The 21,682-nt window shown below is 47.2% G+C and overlaps 3 protein-coding genes across 5 annotated transcripts in view; 1 reads left to right on the top strand and 2 right to left on the bottom strand.

Annotated features, from left to right (window-relative positions):
* SPPL3 (signal peptide peptidase like 3) overlaps positions 1 to 359 on the bottom strand; it is a 56,730-nt gene extending 56,371 nt beyond the window's left edge. The window contains exon 1 of the mRNA XM_054288615.1: positions 106 to 359. Coding sequence (XP_054144590.1) covers positions 106 to 128 — 23 coding nt within the window. The 5' untranslated portion in view covers positions 129 to 359. The remainder of the gene's footprint in view (positions 1 to 105) is intronic.
* The window catches only part of PATZ1 (POZ/BTB and AT hook containing zinc finger 1), a 115,053-nt gene that overhangs the window by 4,346 nt on the left and 89,025 nt on the right, over positions 1 to 21,682 (bottom strand). The gene's annotated exons all lie outside the window — the stretch shown is intronic.
* Positions 5,915 to 21,666, top strand: HNF1A (HNF1 homeobox A). Its single transcript, XM_054288619.1, is given in 9 exon segments — positions 5,915 to 8,508; positions 15,066 to 15,560; positions 15,833 to 16,071; positions 16,851 to 17,008; positions 18,408 to 18,609; positions 19,824 to 20,015; positions 20,279 to 20,400; positions 20,688 to 20,829; positions 21,411 to 21,666. Coding segments are annotated over 9 exon segments (2,013 nt in total). The 5' UTR covers positions 5,915 to 8,173; the 3' UTR covers positions 21,539 to 21,666.

Here is a 21,682-nt window from a genome sequence, read left to right as displayed (position 1 = left end):
CCCCCCCGCCGGTCCCCCCGCCCGGGACACCGGCCCCGCGTGGGGCTGCGCTCGGCGCGGCCCGCCCGGCGCGGACCCTCCCGCGGCCTCGGCCCCGCGGCTCACCAGGAGTAGGTCTGCTCCGCCATGGCTGCGGCTGGGCGGCCGGCGCTGGGCTCTGCGGGGCGGCCGGGCCCGGGCTCCTCCTCCGCCTGCTCCTCCGCCTCCTCCTCGCAGGCTCCGGGGCTCAGTGGCGGCCCCGCTGCGGCTCCCGGCCCAACATGGCGGCGGCTGTGAGGAGGGAGGGGAGCCGAGGGGGGGTCCCCGCGCGGGCGGGAAGGGCGATGGTGGCGGCGGGGCGGGCGGAGGCTCAGCAGCCGCGACGCGGGGCCGCGCTAGGGCGCCGGCGGGGCCTCATGGCCGGCGGGGCGGCGGCGGCGGCGGCGGCGACGGCGGCGCGGGGCGGGGCGGGGGCGGGAGGCGGCGGCACCGGGCGGCCGGGCCAGGCCGCGCCGCGTGCCCGCGCTCGCGCACGGCGGGGGCGGAGCCGCGCCGAGGGGCGGGGCCCGAGCGGCGCGCGGGGTCACGTGCCCACAACACCTTCACGTGCCGCCGCCGCCGGCCGCGCGCAGGCGCCGTGGGCCGCGGGGAGGCGGCGGGCGGCGCTGGTTATCGCGCCCGGCCGCGCCGCTGCCGCGATCGGCCCCCGGGCGGGCGGAATCGCCGCGGACAGCGCGCCGAGAGAGGGGCTGGGAGAGAGGGGGGCGGACGGAGCTTCCTCCGGCTGAAAAGCAGCGCGGGCTGCAGGAGGGTTTTGGGGCTGGGGGGCTCCGGTGAGCAGCCGTGAATCCCGAGCCGGCGCTTCCTTTCCCGCAGCGGGGCAGCTCCCCCGTTTTTCGGGGCGCCGGGCAGGGCGAGCGCGGCCGGCTCGGACCGTGCCCCGGGGCGCTCCGGGCCGCCCCCGCTGCCCCTCACGGCGCTGCTTTCCCCGGCCCGCAGCAGCCCCCGCCTGCCCCGGAGAGCGCTGTGGCGCGGGCTGGGCGGTGAATGCACCGTTCAGGTAAAATAATTCCTGACCGCGCTGTTAATTCATCACATGCACAGGTGTTCCTAGAGACTGCTGTGGTTTTGAATCTTTGAAACCAAGGAATATCAATAGGATCAAATGCTCAAATGTTGGGTTTTTTTTTTAATGGAAGGAAAATAATATTCCAGATACTTTGACCAAATAAAAATCATGTGTTTCATTTTATCACCAGGCTGATATTAAAGCTGTGTGAGTCTCAGGCAGAGAAACTGCTGCGTTGATATTGGTGTGGTTTCTGCTGCCAAACCCTCGGCCCTTCATTGCATTTCTGCCAAATGCAGGACCAGTGCTTTTTGCTGGGTTTGCTCACGTGAGAAATCCTTATTTACCTCCTGGGAGTTCACTTGCAGCAATTTTGTGCAAGTGGGACTTTGCAGAGCTTGGATCAATTGTTCCAGTCCAGCTCTGCATTCCCACTCATTGTCCCTTTCAGAACAGCCAGTTTGAACATACAGCTAGAGGTGATGTAACTGCATCAAATATAAATAGAAGAACAAATACCAGGGGCTGGTAAAAATAGGTATTTGTTTTAAAAACAAGTATGAAGAAATTCTGTGCCTTGATAGAATTCTATTTAAATATTCCAAAAACTAATGGGACATTGGGACATTCTCATTGCATCTACAGGGATGCCAGATGCCTCTGAAATTTGGAACCACATTTTTGTTTCTTCCTATTAGTGGATTGAATAAAATATTTTCATGTTGTCTATCTCATTTATTCTCTCAAATGGGAAAACCTTAGGCAGGTGTGTGGTCATGACAGAGGATTTCAAGTAAGGAACGTCTCTGTTCATCTTTGTTGTGTCACCAGTTGCTGTGTAATGCTGGGCAGGTCACTTCATCCCTGCTAGCTCAGCTCATCAGTACAGGAAACTGCAAAAAAACCTGAAATTTTGGGGAGCTGCAGCAGGAAGATGCTGCACGTGCAACACAGATGCACTTGGTTCTGGTGGAGGGAAGGGCTGGGACTCCTGTGCTGCAGTTAAACAAGGCTTTTATTAACATGGTGCTGGACTCTGAGGGTGTCTCCCCCTGTCTCTTTATGCTTTCAAAACAAGCAATGCAGGTTGTGTCACTTCAGCATCCAAGCCCTCAGTGTTTTCCCAGCCCTTTGGCCTTGTGGACAGGAATGACCTTAGAGCTCCCAACATAATCAGCACTTTACCCACTTCTAAATCTGCTGCAGAATCGGATTTATCAGCTGAGAGGTGGAAACGCTCCAAGTGCCCGACGGGGTCACAGATCCCTGCTGGGCTCAGTCCTGGCACCTGGGGGTGCTGCAGGGATCAGGGGCTGGGGAATGCTCAACTTTCCTCCCAGCTGGAGAAACTTCCTGCCCTGCTTGGGGGGAAAAACACCCTGAGAGTCTGGGGGGAAACTCCGGTGTTTCCACATCCCATATCCCCTGTCTAAAAAACCAAAAATCTCAGGTTTTGGGTAGGATTTGCACAATGGATAAGTTCCTTGCTTTTGTTCTCCTCAGCACAGCAGAAAGACCTGCAGAAATGCTTAGATAATAAATAAATAATTTGGAATCCTCACTCTACTGTGGTGCAAACCTGAATGCCTGGAATGCCTGTTGGTGCTACCATTTTCATTGATGATAACAGAGTAAATGTAAGAACTAAAAAGGACTTCTCAGTCCTTTTAAATCAATGCAGGGAAAGATAAATCAGTTTTCAGCCTTGTCTTGATACTAAAGAGCCTTTCCTAATTTTCTTTTTGCTGAGAAGAAGGATGTAAAACTGATACTGGTATCTATGAAACAATATCCCTGCTTTGTGTTCATATTGAAATAGCTTCCAGTTTCTCAGTCTTGCAAAATTTCCAGCACATTAATTTGGCACAAATGATTTATAGCTGATGAGCAATTAAAGTATAATTTCTTTCCAGCATCTCAGGCTTTGTGACTAGACTATTAAATGATTTTGCAAGCTTGCTCTATCATTACAGGATAGCAGTGGGATGAATCCACAGGAGAAATTTATTCCTCCCTGCAGACCCAGCATCTACTCTCAACTGCAAACTGGAGCACTGCTTGCATTCCTCAGATAATTTTCTCAGTGTATCTTTTGTACAGTCTCTCTTTGGACCTACAAGAGAGCTTTAGTCTGAATTTCAGTGACAGTTTACTGTGACATTACAAAGTCCTCCCAGAGTACCTGTTTTGCCTGGAACCTTTGATGTAGACTGATGCTTTACTTAGACCTGTCAAGGTATTTCAGAACTAGCAGCAAACAAAACCATTTTTAAAATTATTTTTATATTTGGAAGGGCAGCTCCCAGAGGCAAGCATGGTAGAGAAAAATCAGATGAAAGTACTGGCTACAAAGAGTCCTCACCTCCAAATTGTTTAAATGTCAGCAGATGACATTTAGCTAACCATGTCTTGCTTCTGCTGTAATGGAGGTGGAAAGAACCAGAGGAGCTTCATGTAGACACTTCACCCTTCAGGAAAGGACACGACAGTAGAGTTGTCAGCCATGCTTTGTTCAGGAAGGAACAAATAGCATGGACGGAGCAGAAAAGGAAGGAAAAAACCCCAAAATCAAGAGATCCACTTCTGACTGTACAGCTGGGAGCTACACCAGGCTATTTGCTTGTCAGCTCCTTGTGGGACTCCCCTTTACAAACCTAATTACAAGGTGCAGTGACCATGTGTGACACGATTCTCTTCACTACCACCTAGTGGGAAACTCCTTCATAACCCAGCTCCAGGGCTGCTCCTGATCTCCACCCTCACCCTGATGGCAGAAACTGGGAATTAGACAAGGGAGAAAATGAAGATGACTGGGAAGGAGAACACAGTCCTGTTTCCACATACAGGCAGAGGAATGTCTAGAGAAAGTTTGGAATTTAAACTTTTGCCCCATGGATCTACCACAACTCCAAGCTCTGCATCCAGCCCAACCCAGCTTCCTTCTCAGTAAAATCCCATTTTCCAATTATACTCACATATTTACACCAAAGACTACTACATTAGAACCTAACTGGGTATATATTGGAAACATTAAAACATGTATTCAAGCAAGTCCTTCCCCACTGAGATACTCAGGGTTTGCACAAATAGCTGAAATCCAACCCTGTGAAAACAAAGTATAAATGACAATTATCTCAGATTTTTCACACTTCTGTGTTTCTTTTGGGACTAAGCTCCTAATGCACAAATAATAATCAGTTTTGGTACTCATGTAGCTTTTTTCCCCCCAATAACAGAAATAAGGGTGAAAATTATCATAATAGCTCTCACATTTCAAGGAGGGGATTATGTTAATGTCATTCAGGCCAGTAAAGCATTTATCAGTCCCAGCAGGAAGAACAGTAAAATGGTAAAGAATTAATAAAAGAACCATTTCTCTGTGTTTCATTTGCCAATGGCAATTTTACCACCCTATTCAGGGAATTATATGGGCTCCCTCTAGCAGCACTTTTATCATAAATATATTTAGGCTTTTTTTCCTTCTCTGTATGCTCCTTCAATCTACATTGTACCAGTAAATTACTGTGGTTTTCATAATGTACACTTCATAATAGATATAACGCAGTACATTAAAACATCAGGGGTAAAAATGGTGTTGATACAGGAGTGAGGGTTTGGGAGTCTATTCTGCATTCCAGGAGGTTCACAGGTCTCTGCTGTCCCTTACTCTGGGTTTGCCCCTATTTAGTGCAACATGTAAAATCAGAATAATGTTCCTGTTGTGCACCCATTCATACTTTCATGCAGTGTTTTCAGTGTTAAGTAATTCACTCACTTTATTAGGGGAGAAGAGATTACTTTGGAACAGTTAATACAAAACCAAATACTGCAAACATGAGAAAAACAAGCAGGTATCTCTTGGTGTCTTCAAACTTTAAGTTTCTCCTGTTACAATGACCAAGATCATATTAATCAGAGTTACTCGAGAATCGTTTGAGAATCAATCAATTGTAACTGGGAAATGGTTACAATTAAGGAAATCAACATAGAGTAAGCACTGGTAATAGATAAAAATGGATATAAGAAACACAAGTCCCCTTATTTAAAATATTCATCCTCAAGGCACAATCCCTGAGTACAGTTCAGCTACAGGAGAACATTGTCTGATTATGGCACTCTGCAACTGAGCTCTTCCTCCAATAAAACTATAATCTAGCTTCCACCCTTGACCTCTGCTATTCTCTCATCACCTCAGAACTGCACTTGTAATAAAATCTGAGAAATGTGATATTGCAATCCTCAGTGCCAGGCTATAAGATAGGGATGCTGGCTAATTCACAACAGGAATCCCATTCAATCTGACCACTAACATTTCCAACATCTAAGAAACACTGAAAAGCTCACTGGTTTTCCTGCACTGAGGCTCTCAAATACTTAGTGGGGCTGAGCTATTCTCTGGCACAGCCTGGCAGGTTCCAATGAATGGAAAGATGAAAGTGGGTAAGTTTATTTGGTTTTTTGCTAATTATCCAGGCTCCTATAGTTTAAAATAAACAATTCCAAGGGAAAAATCCTTTCATGATAAAGTGATAGAGAATATTTACCTCCTCCTCAGCATTTGAAATGTTTCCTTGTTCAGCTAAGCATTCTCCACATGGCATCCAGTTGTAGCATTCAGGGAGGTCCTATCATACAAACAGATGTGCATTTCTGGTTTTATAGACTTCAAAGGTCACTGGTCTCAAAAAAAAGCTTCTACAGCTGAAGATCCTCAAGGCAAGCAGAAGCAGCAGCATCAGGACTTCTGGGTGCATAAGGAATCCTTGAAACCACACAATATAGACATAACTTCTTGTTATGCTTTCTTCTCTTTACAGCTTCCACTGACAAATATTGCTGTTCTTTGTTTAAACTTCCCCATCACCCCTCAAGCATTCAGTAGGTTTAATACCAACAGAATATGGACAATCCTTTTAATAAGAACAGTGGTAATATTTTCCACCTTGGTTTATGTAAAAGAGATCACCATGCAAAAGAGAGGCAGAAAAAAGTAACACACAATGACAGCATCTCCTCTGTCACATATTGCAAGAGCTCCACAATCTGCTGTGTCTGTGCAAAATCCTGGAATTATAAGGACATATCATGCAGAAACTGTATGTCATGGTTGGATACTGTAATTACAATTGAAAATTACTGTTATCAGCCACTAATGTTGTCATGTCTACCTGAGGGGAGGGAATAAAGGAAAACTGTAATAACAAATAAAATGCATGGAAATAGTATCAACACTGGCAGGACAATGCAAAAAATGCTCACCATTCTTTAAATGCTCTAGAGAGGGGTGCAAAAGCAACACAATTCTTTATTAAGAGTATGACCCCAAAAACATCTTTAGCACCTGAAGTTGTCTTTACGTTAACGTTCACATGAACATTTCTTCAAACAAACGTTTTTACATGGACTCGGGATTCTCATTCGTTTTCAGCCACACAAAGTCGTCAGTATCCATTAGAGCTTTGTTAACGCCCTGCAGGGAGGGGACGTGGTGCTCTGGGCACGGAGCAGATCTGAAATAAAAGGCAAGAGTTAACAGAGTCCCAGTCCTGCCTGTGCCTGGAGGAGGAGGGTCCCTCTGCAGGAACTCTGTCCCGCAGCTGCTGACTCAGGAGCCTGGAGAGCTCGGCCAGTGGTGCCCACCAGGGAAAACAGGAGCCAAGGTCCTCTGCAGCATTGTCTTGGGACACTGCCCAGCCTGGGGACAGCCCTAGCAGGCTCTGTTTAGCTCAGGCTGATGGGAGTGTACAGACACAGGCAGCTGCCCTGGCAAGCTTCCATTGAGACAACAGCTTTACATCCTGCCAGGAGTCACTCGTGTGAGACAATCAAGCCCACACGTGCACATCAAGTTATTCTCTAATTTAGCCACTCAAAGTAGATCGATTCATTAGTATAATTTCAGACCAGAAAAGAGAATTTAGTCAAAAAGATTCCTGGAGAATTGTTTTAAGCAGTTCCAGCCAAGCCAGGGATCATGTTTTAGGAAATCACCCAACAGGTGGGAGCAGGGCCTCAGAGCAGGGCTGGTACCAGGAAGGGATGGAGGCAGATGATAAAGGGGAACCACAAGCTTGCCCACAGCACCCATCAGGAGCAGTAGGGCAGCTGACGATAGAGAAGGGGTTTGAGCATGGCCCAGCACCCAGGGCTATCCTTTATCAAACACATTAATCACAAGCTCAGAGGGGCAAGCCCTGCAATCCCCCAGATTATGTGGGAACACTGCTCCTGCTCATAGTTGGGCAATAAACATAGCAAGGTAAAATGGAGGTAGTACTAGTATTTGCAAGATACCCAGCAGCCAAAGCCAGAAATTAAAAAGTCACTTAAGGCCTTCATGCTCTGCCACAGAAATCAGCTGGAGCTTCAGAACACCCTGTGAGCTTTGGGAAGGTTCACATAAATCCAGTGGTCACCTGCCCCTCAGCTGGGGGGTGCACAAAGACCAGCACAGCTGCCAGTGTGGCTTTCTCTCTCCCCAAAGCCTTTGGCAGGGCTGACACTGGCTGTACTTCACCACTGCCAGAGCTCTGAGCAGGTTCTGTGATATTCCAACAGCAGCACCTTGTCCTGAACCATGGGCAGCCAGGCACAGCTTCTCCTTTTGGGTACTCCACCTCCTTCCTTCTCCAAAACTAACAGGGCCAGAAGTGAGCCGTGCTTCTCCATCCCCATCTTCCTAGTGTTCTTTCCATACTCACTTTTCCATGCTGCAGATTTTTTATCCCTTCATTTTCTTCTCCTTCTCTCTCCTGCTTCCCTCCCTTTCCCCCTCCCCCTGCTTTCTCTCCCTCTGCACTTTGTGAACTGCTGCGGCAGTGCTGAAGTCCAAAGTTCAGTAACTTGCTAAAGCACACAGATAAATATGAACCTTGGAGAATTTACATTTGCTCCAATGTAAACAGATAGCCAAGGGTCCCTTTATCAGCACTGGCTCAGGACAGTCGTGGGGGGTCTGAAGTGGCTCAATTTTGTATTTTGTTTTTTTTGGGGGGTGTAAAGGCGGGAGGCTGTGCTGTGCCCACTCTGCTGACAGTCGGGCGCGTTACCTCGGGACCATGGTGTAGGGAAGCTGGAAGCAGGACAACCCCAAATTCCAAGCCAAGAGACACCAGGCTGAAGACCATGGTCTCCAAGCTGACCCATCTCCAAGTGGAGCTGCTGGAAGCGCTGCTGGAGTCGGGGCTGACCAAGGAGACCTTGATCAAGGCTCTGAGCGAAGCGGAGCCGTACGGGCTGCAGAGCGAGAGCCAGCGCGCCATCAATGCCCTGCAGAGCGAGAAAGGGGAGCCCTGCCCCGACATCCCCAACCTCCCCAACGGCATGGCCGACTCCAGGGCGTCAGAAGATGAAACCTCAGATGATGGAGAGGAGTTTACCCCTCCGATAATGAAGGAGCTGGAAAACTTGAGCCCTGAGGAGGCTGCTCACCAGAAGGCTGTGGTGGAAAGACTATTACAGTAAGGACAGATTTACTGCTCCTCTTTGCTGCTTTCCTGCACTCTCCCTCTAAATCTCTTTTCCTTTCCCCTTCTCCTCAGTGTCCCTAGTATTCACAATTGATCTAGCTGCACAGAGACAGTCTTCATCCATGCCAGGACTAGCAGCCCCCAAATGCTCTATAAATGTTCAGGTTTTCCTTTAATCTTGCTTAAAATGCATTAAGGAAGCTATGGAGCCTGATTACATATTTGACATGGTTATAGCATCAGGCTTCAGAATAGTCCAAGGCCTGTGTAGCTCTCATCTCTTTGACTGAATGTTAGGGTTTAGGATTGAAATTTTTAATACAGTTCACAATTTCAGTCATCAGCAAGAAAAAAAAACCAACCTGGTCACTCTGAGTTGGTGCTATATTTGTATGAATGATACAGTGAAGTTGTAACATTTCCCTGCTGTATTTAAGGAGAATTATATTGTTAATTTCACTGGGGTTTGCTATAGATTATTGGCCAAAGCCAAATCAAGAGACCTTGTCCTTGTTGTTCTTGTGAGTGTGAAGTCCCCTAACTTTGGTGGGGATTTTTCTTGTAAAAAGCACACAGCAAACATTTGCAGAGACTAAACCTGGACAGAACTCTTTGCTTCTGTCTGTCCAGTTACATCCACTGTCTGTCACAGTTACAAAGTATATACACAGCAACAGTGTCTGGCTTTGCTGCCACACAAATTTGCCTTTGCATACAATAATTTTTGAGATCAAAAGACAGGGAAAGTTCCCTGAATCAATAAGCCTCTCAATAGACTCAGAGAGGAATTCATTCAGTTTCTCATTTGTGATTCTTACTGGGATACAATTCCCATGGGAGACCCAAGAGGTTTGTCCAAGCAAGGATCAGGCCCATCCTCCCATCCATCACAAGATTCCTGACTGGTTTAGGGCTATTTTGAAATGACAAGCTGATAGAAGACAGAGGTGCAGCAACACCCTGCACCTAAAATCTTCACTAAAAATCCAGCCAGGGAATTTCTCAGGCTCTCTGATCACCCTCTTTCATGTGCAAAGGAAAGCACTGAAAATGTAACAGCAGAAGCAAACATCAAATCCCACCACAAAAGGCCAGAGCTAAGAAAAGAGCATGACAAGAGTTAGCATTCCCTGTAAATACTTAAAAGAAAGCTCCCTGGCAGACTGGGAGTTGATGATTCTGCAGAATCCATGAGAGGAAAATTCACTGAATCAGCTCTTACCTGTGTGGAAAAGCATTCCCATTAATTCTGTCTTCTTCCTGACCCAGTATGTCTCATTTCTTCTGCACTTCCAGTTCTTCCATATCTTTAAGTTTTCTCTACTTCCTTTACATCTTTCAGATTCTTTTCACCTATTTCCCTTCTCACTATTGTTTCTGCTGCCATTCCTCCCATTTTGTTGTCTCCTTGGCTGATTCTCTCTCTGCCTCCCACTCTTTTTCTTCCCCCCATCCTTGTCTCCTTCCCATCCTCCCGAGTCTGCGTGCAGGTCTTGGGGCAGTTTGAGCCCAGTGGCACCGGGCGGGCCCTGGCTAGTTACTAATTATCCAATGGCTTTATTATTTCTCTTTTGTCTTATAAATTTATAGATGAAAATACCCTGATAAGCTTTTTGATCATTAACTTTTGATGGTTTGTCAAGTATCTCTCCAGAAAGGAAGCCATGGAGGTTGAGGAAGACTCCCTGGCTTTGTCCCTTTTTCTCTAATGGGTAGGTGAAGCAGGACTGAAGTGACATCTGCTGTGATCTAAGAACAGGATGGAGGCAATTCCTTCCTGTCACCCTCCCTTCAGCACCATTTCTGGCTTCTGATGCTCCCTGCCTTTCTAGGATCTTGCTGCCAGTCTTCCCTGTGCTTACCAGCTTCACCACAAGTCTTACCTCTCTTCCATTAACACTTTCTGACAGTCAGTCTGCTGAGCAGCATTTCCATTTCACAAATGGAAACTGAGGTACAGACAAATTCTAGGACCTACCTAAACCCCTGAGACAGCACAGAGGAGACAGGGCAAGGACAGGGATCTCCTAAGCCTCACACTGGCTCTTAATTGCAAAGGCTTTGCTCTGAAACATCAGGGATCTCTGTCATCAATCTCCTCCACCATAGGATAGAGCAATTCACTTCTGCTGTTGATGACAATATAAAGGCACCAGAAGCCTCAGTTTTAGAAAAAAATTACAAGTGGAGGTCTCTAATAGATCAAAATTAATCAAGTTAAAATGAAAAGAGTAGGAAGCCTGCATTGACATGTTCCACGTTTCTCATCAAATCAACAAAGTGTCTAAAAATCTGTTCAAAGCATCTGAACCAGTAGCAGGGGTTGATAATACCTAAGAAGTTCTCACCTACTAATAAACTTTTTTTGGTTTTAAGATCATACCTTTCCATTAATAGATGCATTAATGTCCTTAAGAGAGTACTGTAAATATTGTAAAGCAGGGCAGAACAGTCTGTGGTAGAAATTACTTCCAGCAATAGACAAAAGAAAGGCAGGCAAGAATCTCCATGCCCAGGGATTCCCAGCAAAAGGTCAATGCTTGCAGAACTACTTCACCATCTACACAAGGGTTTCAAATGCAGAAACCAGATGGAGGCAATTCTCCCTTTGGACAGAAGCCTCTTTGGGTATTATTAACAGTTCCTGGTCTGCAGACCAAATTTTAACAGAGAGATTGACTGGTGGGCAGCTATTGCTGATACAGGAAAGTCTTTGTGCTAACTGCAGCCACTGCTTATAAAGCCATTGCTTTATAAAGTAGAATCAGGAAAAGTGTCCATTATTAGGCTTTCCAGGAGCTGGAAAGAGAAAAAATTGACAGCACCAACAGACCAGCTATGTCTTCACAAGAACACTGAAGCTGAAACCAGTTTGAACAACTCTGGTCAAAGCTGAGTAGAACAGAGAAGAAGATACACCCACAGGACTGGGTGCACCCATGGGTGTTGATTAGATTTTGTCCCTGCAGAGAAAACATGCTAAAAGCAGTTCAGATAAAGGTTTCTCTAGTGGGGAATTAGCATAATTTCATTTTGTCCTTTCATATGTCTCACTGATCTCCCGTAGATTTACAGTTTGAATAAAAACATTCTTTCCATATCAATCCACACACAAAACAAATTGCATCTATGATAAGAAATAAATGACTCAGTAGGGAGGTAGAGCTGTGAGGAGAAACTCCCAGAATATAAAGCAAGAAGGAGGCTGCCTTGGGGGAAGGGATAAACTACTGCAGGTAAAGCAAATGAAGAGAAGTATAGTGACAATCCATGTGTAGGGCAAGGGCTGAAATTCCACTAGGAAAGAGAGAAATTGAGATAAGCAACAGATTTCCCCTGGAGGCAGGTATAAAAGCATGCTTTCCAGGAGGAAAAAAGAAAACAAAGATATATCATGACAAAGGTCCAGTCTTTCCCCCCGCTTAGAACAGCTCTAGTTGGGGAATCTGGAGATGAAGCTGCCACACCCCTTTCATTTCCACATATAAACCAAGATGAGGCAAACCAGGCCAAGTTCAACAGAAAGGAACACTGCCAGCATGGATGGTCTTACCTTGCCTCTGCACTGAGGTGTGCAGCAGCTCCAGAGGAAAGGGCCAGGGATGGTCCTGAGCACTTCACAGCTCTGAACCTCTGCTTGAGCAGGGGCTGGTTCAAAGCAGCAATCCAGAACCCACCTCAGGGAAATGAAGGCTTCTCCCACCTGAGAATCAGAACAGGAAAGAAGCGAAGAGAGAGTGAAGGAGGAAGAGGAGAAGAAAGAAAAGAACAAAGGAAAAATAAAAAGTCAGGGAGAGTGAAGGAGGGAGAAGGTCCCCTGAATGTTACATCTCCAGCTCTCTGGAATGGGTTTTCTTTAATGCTAACAACTTGATATTTACTTTCCATTTAAATTTGAGATGTTGCTATAAATTATCAACCAGCCTCTTGTTCCCTTTGAGTTTATAACTAACTACCTGGGTTACTTATTGTTCAGGTAACAAAAGGGAGGTGAAAACGCCCTTAAAAAGTGACCTCAGAACTAAGAAAATGGGAAGCTGACATGGAGAGAGGACCCTGGCCCCTGTGCTGGGGATGAGCCATGGAGAAGGGCAACGCTCACATGGCAATAAGCAACTGAGAGCAGGAGAACAAGACTTCAGAAGAAGGAAGTAAAAGCTACCTGTGTGAGACCAACCAGGAGAGAGATTACACCCTGGAGAACGAGACCTTGGGGAGACAGTTTGCATCTGAGCAGAGAGGGAAACTAAAAGGCAGAAGGCAGTCTTGGAGATAGATAGTTCTGACTCACTGAAACAATTGAGATTTGGCTGTAACAACAAGGAGGAGAACTCAGTTTAGAGTGAAATCCTCCCCTCTGACAGTCAATGATATTCTCATAGCCAGTGAAAGAGAAGAGGTTTCAACTTCTGATCCCTTAGCCTGTGATGGAGGCTCTGCAGGTGGAACTGTGTATGTGAGCAAGGGCTCAGCTGGCCAGGCTGTCATCACCTGCACTGTGGTGCAGCCTTGGGCCCCAAGTATTGCTGCTTTGGTTTTGCAGACTGGCCTTTGACAATGTAGAGGAGCCAGGTTTTCACACAGCTGTCCTAGGAAATCACACTGAACTAAGATTCTCTGCACTATTTTGCATGACAAAGCTCTCTGCTGAGTTAAAAGAAGACAAAACCCACAAGCCTTTAACCACTGTGAGAAGAGACTCACAGAACCTACTGGTTTATTCCTGCCACAAAATGAGGATCTCAACAGGCGAGACAAAACTGACTTGACTGGGGTGCAGAAAGGAACCAACACATAACAGAGGCTTCCATCAGTGCCAACACAGACTTTCCTCCCCCCATCTGAGCCAGAACTCAAATCAAAGAGACCAGCTTCCCAGTCAGAGGCTTTTCTCCTCTATACAGGGACTTGGGCAATGATCACAGGGTGCAGGTGCTGGCCAGACCATCACAAGTACAAAGGCAGGAGACTGGTTTAGGCAGCAGGAGGGAAAAATTAAAGAAAGAAAGAAACAAACAAAAACAACTATGAGGAAAGAAAAACTTTCTTAAATTCAGCTCAAGTTGTGGTTTTTGAAAGACAAAGATAGTTAAGGGAAGATGCTAAAAATCAGAAGCCTCTATGGCAATAGCTCCAATGTAAAAGAGAAACAAATGTTCTATTTTAAGCAGGTTTTCATAAAGCTGTAACTGACACCATTTGTGTCACACTTTAACTGCTGTGGAGCTTGCTCCTTGGACTAGGCAGCCCTGGGAGAGGGGCTGCAGGGGAACAGAGATAAGGGTGTTTGTACTGAGAGAACAGGTGTGGACTTTGTCCTCCTTATCACTGTGCAGCCTCCAGCAACCTCCTGAGTCAACAAAGCCATGAACAGCACAGTTGTTGCCCTGGCTCAGACATGTGTGCTGTTGTGACAGTTTCTGCACCATCCCAGGCACCTTTTTTTCTCCCCACTGCTCCTTTGATGCTGGTGTTGAATATGACACCAGTGTCTTCCTACAGCACTGCAAGCCATTTCCTGCAGACATTTCACACGGCAGGCACAGAAGGATGCTCCTGTTCAAAGTGAGCCAGGAGCTGTTCTGCAGAGGTGCCCTGGCACTGCTTGGATTTAGACTGATGGATTTCACATCTTTATTTCTACTGTGACTTTCAGCTGGGGTGAAATCAATACACATAAAGTCACAGTTGTGTCTTCTCTATTTTCCTCAAGAACCTTAATGGATATTCTAAGTGGATATCATAAAACCCAAAGGATCACATCAATTATAAAATCCCAAACTGTTCCTGAAATTTTGTCTCATACAGCTCTATTCCTTCAGCAGTTACCCAAGGGAGGGCAGCAATAGGAGGAATTAGTAATTCTATATTGCATTTAGGAGCTCTGAGTAGATCTAGGTGTGAACCAATGTGTTTGAGTAACACGTAGCAGATGTGTAAGAACATCATTCTGGATGATTTGTCATATATGGATGATTTGTCATATATATGCATACAGAGCTGTCATGTCTCAGTATAATGACAGCCTGTTTCCATTGGTTGAACCACTGCAAGGCAACCCAACCTGGACCAGAATCAGGGCATGAGTCAAGTTCAGTCAAGTATCACAATCAATCTGTCTTGGAAAACTCAGTACATCTGCCCCATCTGCTTTAATGAGAGGGGGATAGAGAAGAAAAGTAATGTAGGGAAAGGGAAGAGAGAGGTTGCCTCTGTGTACTGGGAAATTCCCCTGGTAAGCAGAGTCTCCTCCTAAGGGCAGACCTAAGTGTGTACAGACAGCACTTCAAAGGAAGCCACTGCTACATCTTTTGCACTTTATCTCCAATGCCATGCAGTTTTACCCTGCATACAAAATTGAGCAAGGTAGCACACTGAGGAACAGCTTTGTTCCCTGCAGGCAATGAGCACTCTGGCCTCACCAAACGTGATGGTGATGACTGACAAGTGCCCCTCAGGAGCTGCTGCTGCACTTCTTTGAAACCCAGGTCTGCTCAGAGCAGGTGTTTGATCTCTCTCCCCTGAGGAATGTTTTCTGTTCCTTCCAGAGAGGATCCCTGGCGAGTGGCAAAGATGGTGAAGTCTTACCTGCAGCAGCACAACATCCCTCAGCGTGAGGTGGTGGACACCACAGGTCTGAACCAATCCCACCTCTCCCAACACCTCAACAAGGGCACTCCCATGAAGACCCAAAAAAGGGCAGCCCTGTACACCTGGTACGTCCGGAAGCAGCGAGAGGTGGCCCAGCGTGAGTATGGCAACAACTGCTCCTGTCTCAGTGCCATAAAGGATTCTGCTTGTCCTTACTCCTGATTGTTTTCAAGGAAAAAATTCCCTTTTCCCATTGTGCTTGCAGAATTCACACATGCTGGCCAGGGTATCCTGACAGATGAGCCCATGGGAGATGACCTGCCCACCAAGAAGGGAAGGAGAAACCGTTTTAAGTGGGGTCCTGCCTCACAACAGATCCTGTTCCAAGCCTATGAGAGGCAGAAAAACCCCAGCAAAGAAGAGAGGGAGGCACTGGTGGAAGAGTGCAACAGGTAAGGGTGGGTGTGTGTCTGAGCACAGCAAGGTCTCTCTGCATTCCTGGTGTTTGCTGGTGCCACTGGGAGGCAGAGCAAAGGTACAGCACTGAGTGGCACCACTGACACCAGCCATATTTGAATTAAATGCCACAAATGATCATTCCTTGTCCACAGAGCACAAGGAAAGCCTCAGGTCTTGGAGGATCCTTCCACACAGAGTACCAGACCACACTGTGTCTCTGAATAAGCCCAGCTCGGCAAGGCTCTTCTTGTGCTTTTCCCCACAGGGCAGAGTGTATTCAGAGAGGTGTTTCCCCATCTCAGGCCCAGGGACTGGGCTCAAACCTGGTGACAGAGGTCAGAGTTTACAACTGGTTTGCCAACCGCAGGAAGGAGGAGGCTTTCCGGCACAAGCTGGCCATGGACACCTTCAGCGGCCCGCAGCCGGCCCCGGCCCCGCCTCTCACCCCGCACAGCTCCTCCTCCCTGCAGCCACCGCCCGCGCTCTCACCCAGCAAAGTTCACGGTAAGGAACAGCCACAGGGAGACCTGCAAGAGAGGTGAACCTCCCCAAACTCTGTCACCCAAACTGTCTCCCAAGTTCAGACCCTTAGGAAATGAATCTACAAAGAGAAAAAGCAGATTTGCTAAAGGGGAAGAGCAAAGGTGACAAAAGGACCGTGTTTCTGGGTGAGGAGGGTGGCTGGAATGTCAAGGGAGATAAAATTTGTCAAGGGAGATAAAATTCAGTAACGAAACTCACAGCCAAAGCTTCTAACTCACTGTGAGGCCTCCCAGCTAGCACGCATCAACCCCAAACTTGTGTTCCAGGAGCCATCACTGCCCATTAGAAGTCAGTTCCATGCTCTTCCAGTCATGTGTGCCCCTTACTCCTTCCAATGCCAGCCCTCTCAAACTCTGTGACAGTTTTTAGGCATGAGGAAAAGTCATTCTCCATCCACAAAGAGCACAGCTTTGCCAGCTTCACGGGTCAGAGCTGGGGGTTGCTCTTACTCTGGGAAGAGAGGATCTCACAGAGACTCCTCTCTACAGCCACATCCAGAGGGGTGCTTTCCTGCTCCTTGCAGCTCTCACAGTCAGTGTTTGAGGAAGCAGCTACACCAAATTACAGGGGAAAGTCAGGGCAGGGTGTGAGTGCCTGCTCTTCTGGTTCCCCTACTGACCATTAAGTACCTGCCCAAATATCTGGTGCCAAGTGCCTGCAGAGGAAACTGCTTTTAGTGCCTGCCTAAGTTTCTCAGTTTCTCACTTGTGACAAGCAGTTTCCCTCCTGTTGTGATGCAGGAGTGAGGTACAACCAGCAGCCAGCCAGTGAGGCAGAGTCCTCCAGCAGCAACCACCACGGGAACAGCTCCATGGTGACCACCCAGACCATCCTGCATCAGGTGTCTCCCCCTGGGCTGGAGCCCAGCCAGAACCTGCTGAGCACAGACACTAAGCTGGTAAGAGATGGACACTCCTGTTCTGCTGACTGGGACATGTCAGGCCACCTGCCTGTGGTTATAATATGAACTATTCATGGGTATTTTTTTCTAGAATGTTCTTAAACCCACCTTCTTACATTACATAGTCATATCTAACATATTGTTACATATGGTTATTGTACATAACCTGCTATGTGACAATATGATATATTAGAGTCACTCTGCACTGACCATGTAAGACCAATATGTGCCCTCTAGACTGTGGTGAGGGCAGGTATTAGAGCATGAGAGCAAGAAGACATTTCCTTATCAGTAACTAAAACAGTCTGTTCTGGAAACACAGCACTCGAGGTACGACAAGATTTCCTTCTTCCCAGGAAACCCTATTCTCTCCTCCTTCCCAGAGAGATTCTCATCCCATCTCTAGCTCTTATTTGGACTCTACCCATCCCAAGAGTTGGTCAGACCAGTGGGATTACCAGAACACAGACCCATACTTACATCTATCTTACCTGTAAAAATGAAGCCAAACAGCCTGGATGCAGACATGTCCTGGATAATTAGATTGCCTCCTCAAAGCCAATTTCCCTCTGAGATCTGACCAGACCTTTTCCCACATCATTAACAAAGAAGCATCAGAGCTACATGACTGATCATTCTCAGTCTGCACATGTTCCCTTGTTTTCAGAGAAACAGTCAGCAGAAGTTTGCATTAGCACAGGCTGGCTGGAGGCAAAGTTAAGGTTGCTAAAAATAAGTATGATTTAAATCTCATCAGTCACTCACTTTGCAGGATTTCTGGTCTCTTGCTGAAGAAAATAAGTCTTTCACGAGGTCCTGAAAATCTTCTGTGTCTGTGTTCTAAAAGTGATATCAAGGTCGTTTGTCCCACTGTTTAACCTCTTGGTGCTTATTCTCACTAAAGATTCCTTACAGCTGTTTGTCTGAGGGGAGAGAAAAGAAGTATAATATAAGGCATTTAACTTTCTCTATCAGCCAAATCACCAGAATGATTTTTTGCTCTTCCACAATACTATGACTACAAGTCCCTAAAGGAAAGAGGATTCTGTGCTGAACTCTGCTAGAATTACCATGTGAAATTATCTGAGTCTCTTAATTTCTCTGAGCTTCTCCTTCTGCCCTCAGCTATGCAACAGAAGATGATCTTTCCCTGTAGAGAACACAGTGGGCTTAATCTCATTCTTACCATTTCTTAAATGTGAAAGAACTAAACCAGCAGGGATTTACTCTTAGTATGTCAACAGCTGACCTGTGGTAGTCAATGATGAGCACACAGGAGCTGCAGACAAGGATATGTGAAGCCTTTCCAGTGAGGAGCAGGAAGAAAAGTGTTTTTGTCACAGCTTTGGGACCCACCTGCCGCAGGTGGCACGTTCAGGGTTCTCCTTTCCCACAGGTCTCAGCTCCTGGAGGAACTCTCCCTCCTGTCAGCACCCTGACTGCCCTGCACAGCCTGGAGCAAAGCCCCCACACGCTGAGCCAGCAGACCCAGAACCTGATCATGGCCTCCCTGCCGGGGGTGATGGCCATCGGGGCGGGCGAGACGCCGTCCCTGGCGCCCGCCTTCACCAACACCGGAGCCTCCACGCTGGTGATCGGTGAGTGGAGGCTGCAGGGCTGATTCCTGCGCAGCCACAGCTGCCCCTCCTTGTCACAATCACCTGCCCCATCCTCAAAGCCCTAGCACTGAGCTGGCAGTGATACAAACCTGAGGAAATTGTCACCTAAGATCAGCAGCACTGCTGGCGAGTACCAGTGGATTAAGGACAGATGTTCCTTGTTCATGGTAGAATTAAGTTACACACAAAACCCACGTTTTAAGAGTAATCTATTCCTATGCCAATGTTTTGGTTTGCTGCTCTTCATCTTTCCAGATATAAATATAATACTTCCTTAAAATGATGGAAATTAAAGCATGTTCATAGTGCTTGAAAGACAAAACATCCTGTTCCACCACTTCCTGCAAAGAGCAGCATATGCCTTTGGAATCCACAGCAGTAATTACTATTTTTTTATATTTTTCACTTTGACAGCTTTTCTGGACTTTTATGAGATTTCTTTTCATTCCAAGACTAGTCTACTGCCAAAGTGCATCTCATTAGAGGAAAGGAAAATAAAGTGTATACTCTTCTCTTACACTTTCTTTCAAGGAAGAAAGAGGCCTTGTTTTGTTCCATGGTGACAGCTGTGAATTAATTTCCATTTCTTCCCAAGATTGTGATATGGATTTCAATTTTGTGTAAACAAAAAAAACCCCAAAAAGTGGAGTGCAGGAGAGACCTGCTGATTTACAGGGTCTGGACAGTTATGGGAAATGGGCAGTAATGTGTGAAACCTTCTACCTCTCTCACTGATTCAAATTCCTTAATTTGGCAGCCCTAGCAAAAAGAGCTGAAACTCCATTCCACATGGCTGGACAGCCACAGCCTAGTTGTCTGTGTTGCCAAGAGTTTCATAAAATAAAAAGAGTAAATTACTGGGCACTGAGGTGATGCTCTGAATTTATTTTTGAGCAAGGCCTCCCTGGTGATCACTAAACTGGAAAAGAAACTTTTATGGTACAAAGAATGTAGACAGGAACAAACACTGGAAACCAGAGGTGGGTTTGTGCAGTTTTTGGACATTTCCACTTTGCTCTCACAGGCATGAAATCTATCCTTAATCACAGACAACCAAGGGAACACCTGAAAAGCAGGGTCTCAAACCACCCTGCAGGGACAGGCTGCCCCAATGGCTGTTTGAGATGCCCCCATTGCAGAGCAGCCCCACTCCTGCAGTGTGGACACCACTGGCATCAGTCCTTGTTTTCCAGGCCTGGCCTCAACCCAGCCCCAGAGTGTTCCTGTGATAAACAGCATGGGGAGCAGCCTCACTACCCTGCAGCCTGTTCAGTTCTCCCAGCAACTGCACCCATCCTACCAGCAGCCCCTCATGCAGCAGGTGCAGAGCCACATCAACCAGAGCCCCTTCATGGCCACCATGGCTCAGATACAGAACCCTCACGGTAAGAACATGAACTCATTTGCTCAAGTAAGCAAAAATAAAGGCACTGTTCCTTCAGTGCATTTGCTGGGTCCTTGGGCTTACAGCACTCTGTTTTCCTCCTCTGTTATTGTTGCTCTAATTATGAAATTATTTTTATTGCATTTATCTCTCTGTCCCTCCACCCCCAGCATTTTGGAGACAGACAGCAGGTCCCACTGCATGGGGAGAACAGCTCAGCCAAAGCTCCAGCACCCACATGATGTTGTTTTCTTTCCTCTACAGCTCTCTATGGCCCCAAATCTGAAGTGACTCAATACACACACGCAGGCCTCCTACCACAAACCATGGTGATAACAGACACAGCCAATCTCAGTGCCCTGACCAACCTGACACCAACTAAACAGGTAACAGCCTTTCTTTAGCCTCTGTTCCCTCTCCTGAGAGCTGCACCAGCCTGCAGGCAGCTCCTTGCATGCCAAAGAGCTTTTGGGTGTGTCTGTGCCATCCCAGCAGAAGCCTGTTTCTCATCTCCTGGCCCTGCTGGGACCAGCTGCAGCACTGGAGGCACCAGAGCAAGTTCTTCACTGCATCATCCAGGAGGATTTCACCTCCCCAGAACCTGTTCAATGCTTTTCCCACAGCTGTTAGAAGGCATGGAGAAGCCAGGCACTATTAACTCTCTTTTCTCCAGGCATTCACACCTGATTCAGAGACCCACACCGAGTCTGGGATGCACACACCAGTGTCACAGGCACCAACAATCCATCTACAGAACCAAGACACAACAATCCAGCACCTTCAGCCAGGCCCACGCCTCACCTCGAGCCCTGCTGGTAAGAGCAGCAGCCACTGTTGTGGCTCCTAAGCCATGTGTTGCCTAGTTTTTCTTGCCAACACTGTAAAACCCAGTTAGAAAATGGTAATTGGGGCTCTCAATTCCTTAAATTGGCTCTGCCAGTGTCCTGAGAGGTTTGAAAAGTCAATACAAGGAAAAGATTCAGAGCAGAGTCTGTGTAAGGCCACACTGTGGAAGTTGGCCCTTGCAGAAAGGCAAATACCTTAAAAAATATCAACAACAATCAGTGCCAATGAGTACCCAGTCCTGTGGGCAGCTTTCAGGGCTGAGAAGGCCAAGCCTCCCTCATGAAGACTCCTATTGGGTCTTCCCAGTTCTAAGAGGAGAACTAGGACATCAGCAGGAATTCTTAGAACTGAACTCTCTGGAGATTGCTGCCCTCAATGTTTTCAGGCTGGCTGTGGACTCAAGCCAGGGATTTAGCAGCACACAAAACACACAGACAAAAGCAGTTATGCCCCTAAGCCAGGAGAGCACAGCCATGCTGCAAATGGGGTGTACATGCAGTAAGGGGACTGGTGAGAATCTGCAATTGACTTCTGCCTGTCCCTTTGGCAGTGTCCTCCAGCAGCCTGGTGCTGTACCAAAGCTCTGACTCCACCAACAGCCACAGCCAGCTGCTGCCATCCCCTCACAACGCCATTGAGACCTTCATCTCCACACAGATGGCATCTTCCTCCCAGTAACCACCAGCAGCAGCTCCTGAGTGACTGCCACAGCCAACCTGCCAGGTGCAGCTCCAGCCTCACACAAACCCTGCTCAGCTGCCTCCAGGAGAGAAAAAGTCTCAGGCTCAAGACAGAAAAATGGAAAGATGATGCTGGCACTGC

Source organism: Melozone crissalis, unplaced genomic scaffold, assembly GCF_028551555.1.
Source record: "Melozone crissalis strain CALT ecotype California unplaced genomic scaffold, PUWL_Pcris_2 ptg000063l_1, whole genome shotgun sequence".
Taxonomy (NCBI): domain Eukaryota; kingdom Metazoa; phylum Chordata; class Aves; order Passeriformes; family Passerellidae; genus Melozone; species Melozone crissalis.
This window is presented reverse-complemented; position numbering and strand designations above follow the sequence as displayed.